General features: G+C 36.6%; 1 protein-coding gene across 1 annotated transcript in view; it reads right to left on the reverse strand.

The window, feature by feature from the left end:
- Window positions 1-507: 507 nt before the first annotated feature.
- The window catches only part of MRPL42 (mitochondrial ribosomal protein L42), a 38,881-nt gene continuing 34,252 nt past the window's right edge, over window positions 508-5,136 (reverse strand). Inside the window, exon 5 of the mRNA XM_006898483.1 lies at window positions 508-554. Within this exon, the coding sequence (XP_006898545.1) occupies window positions 509-554 (46 nt within the window). The 3' untranslated portion in view covers window position 508. The remainder of the gene's footprint in view (window positions 555-5,136) is intronic.

The raw sequence follows: 5,136 nt of genomic DNA on the forward strand, positions 1-5,136 counted from the left end.
GGATGATGTTTTCTTTTCCTTCCTCAAAGGATACTCTGAGAAATGTCACTTCATAATGATGATGTATGCAATGGACCTAGCAGACAGCAGAAATTAACTAAACTACAACTAATCTAACTGCTTTCTTCTGAAGCCACTAAAACAGAAAACCTGTAACATCTACTTTCTGAATGGATCTTAAAAATTCTCAAAAGTGTAAAAAACTTTCAGGAGAAGGAGAATCACATACAGTTTTAATAGCTATATTTATAATACTATTAATGTTTGGCTGGTAATTTAAAAATCATACTAGATGCATAAAAATAAATAGACTAATATCTAATATGAAAAATAAAGATGTAATAGGCCTCTCTAAATAAGAATGCCAATTCCAAAATTCTTTTACATGAAGCATTATACATTCTAGTATATAAAAATTTTTTTATTATTTAACATAGCAGTGAATACATCAAATTTTCTTACAAGAGACAATATCATTTTCCTTTAATTCCCAATGAGATCCTGAAAATCATCTGTCTTTTGGAGGATTCAGTTTCCTACGACGTCTGTGATACCTTAGAAAAAAAGAAAAAAGGATTATTTTATTAAAAGTTAATTGATACAGTTGCTGTTGTTGTTGTTGTTATGTGCCACTGAGTCGCCTGTGACCCACAGTGACTCTATGTACAGCAGCTCTGATCCCTGCCCTGTCCTGAGCCAGTCTCACTAATTCTAACACACTATCCCCCATTGCCCCAGTCACTGTATCCTCCTTTGTGTTCCCAAATTTGAGGGCTCAGCCTCATTTGCCATATCTGTCAGTTTACTCAAGTGTGCTCTGCTGTCCATAGAGTTTTCAAAGGTCTGATTTATTTCTGAAGTGCATAGCCAATCCTTTTTCCTAGTCTGTCCTAATCTGGATGCTTAGCTTTAGAAGAGTATCTGACAGATAAGCATTTTATCAAGCAGATGAAAGACACTTCCCTTACAGAAATAACCAATACATTCAGAAATACCAAATTTTTATTGTTAGTTTCCTATTTATTAGAACTATACTTTTAAATGTATGATATCCCCTGACTGTGAAATTACATTCTATTAATTAAGGATTTGAGAAAATGTTCTTTTTCTCTCCTGTGAATAACTTAAACTACTCTGGAGCTCTAGTGGCCTAGTGGTAAGAAGCTCCACTGCAATCCCACAAGACACATGGTTCAAGTCCACCAGCTGCTCTGTGGGAGAAAGACTGATAATCTCTGAAGATCCACCAGAGGGTAAATTATGGGTCTGCTCCAATTCAACAGCAAACAACAATTGCTCACCTGGATTATGGAGCTTTAAGTAAAAACTAATGACTATTTGCCCTTATAATTAAGAAAAAATATATTGTGAATATGGTAAATATTCTATACTAAAGTTTCTTGGAAAAAGAAATATTTTCCTCAATATCCTTCTAAAGCTACAAAAGCATGTATTAACATGTTGGAGGCAATTTCCTCCCTTGTAATTTTATAACCTCTGAAAATCCACTAGAAAGTTAGCTATGAATTAGTTCAAACTCAATGGCACAACAAGGATATAATTAATATGCTTACAAGAAAATGTGTCCCAGAAAATAGAAGAAATGCGCATGAAGATAAACAGGACTCAGTGAACTTGTGTACAAAAGAAAGAAACATTGCCTGATCCTAAAACTAAGCAAACTGAAGTTCACAACTTTTAAAAAATGAAATACACTGCTAGTAATGATTATCTATATGATGACATCACAAAGGATATTGTTTGCTTTTCTGAATTTCTTTACTAATTTAAGAAAATTTTTCTATAGAGTATATGTGTTTTTGTGATGAAGGTATTTTAAAAGCCCCTGTAAACCCAGATTTTGGCCCAATGGTCAGGAGTTAATTCTCTTTTCCAAAATTTTTGCTTATATGGAAGTTCAATTTAAGGATTTCTATACCGAGGGTAGAAAGACAGCACAGTAGAGGAAGACCCTCGATGAGATGGATTGATTCAGTGACTAGAGTAACGGGGATAGGTGTTTTAGAGACAATAAGATTGGAACAGGATACAGCAGGGTTTAGGGCTGCTGTACACAGGAGCTATGAGTTGTAGGCGATTCGACAGCACATAACTACAACGTACTATAAATAAAAAAACCTTACATTTTATGCCATTTAGGTGTTATGATTTTATCTTAAAATTTAAGTTGTGGGTTTTTGTTAAGGTTTCCTGAAACTGAAAATTTTCTACACATTATTTTTCTTATACTGATTTCCTGAAAATTTACAAAATATAAAAATTATAGTGAATAAAGTATATCTATCTTTACCAACACGGAAAAGTAAACTGTAGAATAATATGAGATTATTTATGTAAAAGTAAAAAAACCAAAACACTTACTTCTACATCTATGTGTACTGGTAGAGAAAGAAAATGGTTTTTTTGCTAAGGGTTTGTTACATGACAGAAAACCAGTTTTACTAGTACAATTTTCTTAAAAGGGCAAAGTCCTAAGAAACAGCTCATATCTAACCCTCCAGCAGGTTTTCAGAGGCTATAAACTGAATAGAAGAAGACAACCTATCTTTCTCCTGGGAAGCAACTGGTAGATTCAAACCAACTGCCTTTGTTGTTCTTCTTGTTAGGTGCTGTTGAGTATGACTCATAGCAACCCCATGAACAACAGATCTGAACCCTGTCCTATCCTGTGCCACTCTCATCATCTCTGATACATCTGAGCCCTTTGCTGCAGTCACTGTGCCAATCCATTTCATTGAAGGTCTTCCTCTCATTCGAGAAAAAACACCTCCACCTTTCTAAGTATGACCTATTTTCCTAAGGAATAGCCTCTCTTAACAAGTTGTCCAAAGCATGTGAGATGAAGCTTCACTATCATTGCCTCCAAGGAGCACTGTGATACACTTTTCCCAACACATATTAGTATAATAGTATGCCTAAAAGGTGCTCTCTCATAGCTGTTGGTTACTAAACTAGTAGTTCTAGCACTGAAGTGGGAAGTCGTTCACATTCTGAAATTATCAATAAAACTGGGAGTATGTACTTTACTAATGAACAAGGATGACAGAAGAAGAATGGAAGCCTTTGAGTTGCGGGGCTGGAGAAGAACACTGAACATCCCGTGGACTGCCAAAAGAACAAACAGCTATGTCTTGGAGAGGGTACAGCCGGAATGCTCTTTGGAGGCAAGAATAATGAGGCTCCAACTCCCATACTTTGTGCATGTTGCTGGAAGGGACTCTTCCTTGGAGAGGGACATGATGCTGGGAAGGGTGGAGGGTTGGTGAGAGAGAAGACCCTCAACCAGGAGAATTGACATGGTGACTGCTGCAACGGGCTCTGTGTGTCAGGAAGTGTGAGGATGGCACAGGATAGAACAGGGTTCAGATCTTTTGTTCATAGGGTCATTATGAGTCATACTTGACTCAATAGCACCTAATAACAGCAACATTTTATTAAGAGGATTCATAGTTTTCATCATATTATCTTACTAAGTTCATTGCCCTAAAATATTTTGGTTTTCAAAAAATAATAAGGTAAACAATAAAAATAAAAACCCACTATCCACGAAAAACAAAATTTTATTTACAATTCTTTACTGTACTATACTCAACACTAACTAAAAATTCTTGAGATCCCAAAAACCCTACACCTAAATCAAATTCTAAAACATGCTCACTGAATGTCAAATAACATTTACAGGTTTCCCACCATACATCAATTTCAAGGTACATTACAATCACTAGCCAGAGCAAGCAACCCAATTTTAGAGTGACTTATAATTTATCATTCAGACTGGGAGCCTTCTGAGAATAGACGCAAGCACTGTTAATAATTAACACAATAAGCATTAAACGCAGATTGTTCCTGGAAAACAAAGACACACTGTCTCACTGTTATTAAACTTCACAATGACTCAGTGACATCAGGATTATTAGCCCACAGTTCATGATCCAGAGTGGTACTTTTACGTCCTGGGTCACTGGACACCCAGCAGTCTTTATGTCCTACTGATGAAAAAAATCTAAGTTTTGTTGCCTCTAGGGAAAAGCACTGAAGTAGTTCTTTAAATAAAGTGGTACTGGTGTTCATGCATTCATAACTTTAGTCTTAAACCTACGGAGTTTGCTTAGTTTATTAATTTCTTTTTTCTTTGAGAAGTACAGCCATCCCTCTGTATCCACAACCTCTGCATATGAACATTCAACCAACTGTGGACTGAAAATTCATAGGAAAAAAAGATTCCTAAAATGAAGTAAGGTCAGTGCAATTCTTCAAATGGTATATAAGTGCAATGCAAATAGCATTTACATTCTAGTAGGTATTAGTTTAGGGAGCTCTGGTGGCCTAGTGGTAAGAGACTAAACTGTAATCCCGAAGGCATGCAGTCTGAACCCACCAGCTACTCTAGCTGCTCTGGTGGAAAAGGATAGGTGAACTCTTCCCCTGTGATTTACTGCCTCTGAAAATTTGCTGGAGGGCAAGGTATGAGTTGGTTCTGACCTGAAGGCACATAACAATAACAGGATATATGCAAACAGTAGCATTTTTTAAAAAACCAAACAAAAACAACAAACCAAATCTTGAGGATCCATGGATTTTGGTTCCTTTGGGGCAAGGGTATCCTAGAGAGCTTTGGTGGCTGAGATGCTGAAGAGTTGCACTGCTAACTCAAAGGCAGTATGAGTCTACCAATGACTCAAAGGGAGAAAGATGGACAAAGTCCTCCCATGCGATTTACAACCTTAGAATGAAACACAGGGTCAAGCTATACACTGGTTACAAGTTGACAACAATGATGTTTTTTTGGGTGGGAGCCCTGAACCAATCAGCCTTGGATGTCAAAGGACAGCTGTATCATAAGAATGAAGATTATTCCTTCTTTCATTTATTTATACATTCAAACAGTATGGATGTGTGCATGTGCTATGGACCAGGTACTATCAATATTTTTTCCTTCTTAAACATTTCAAAGACCAGGTCATTACTTGAAAATTGGTGTTACACTAAAATGGAAGACGAACAACTATGAGATAACCATCTCAAGCTAGTCAGAATAGCAAAACTTAACAAAGAGCAAGCAACAAATGCCGGCGAGGTTGTGGAGAAACTGGATCCCTTAATCACTGTTGGTGG

The sequence above is a fragment of the Elephantulus edwardii genome, unplaced genomic scaffold, assembly GCF_000299155.1.
Source record: "Elephantulus edwardii isolate Elephantulus edwardi_28Jun2011 unplaced genomic scaffold, EleEdw1.0 scaffold00231, whole genome shotgun sequence".
Classification (NCBI taxonomy): Eukaryota; Metazoa; Chordata; class Mammalia; order Macroscelidea; family Macroscelididae; genus Elephantulus; species Elephantulus edwardii.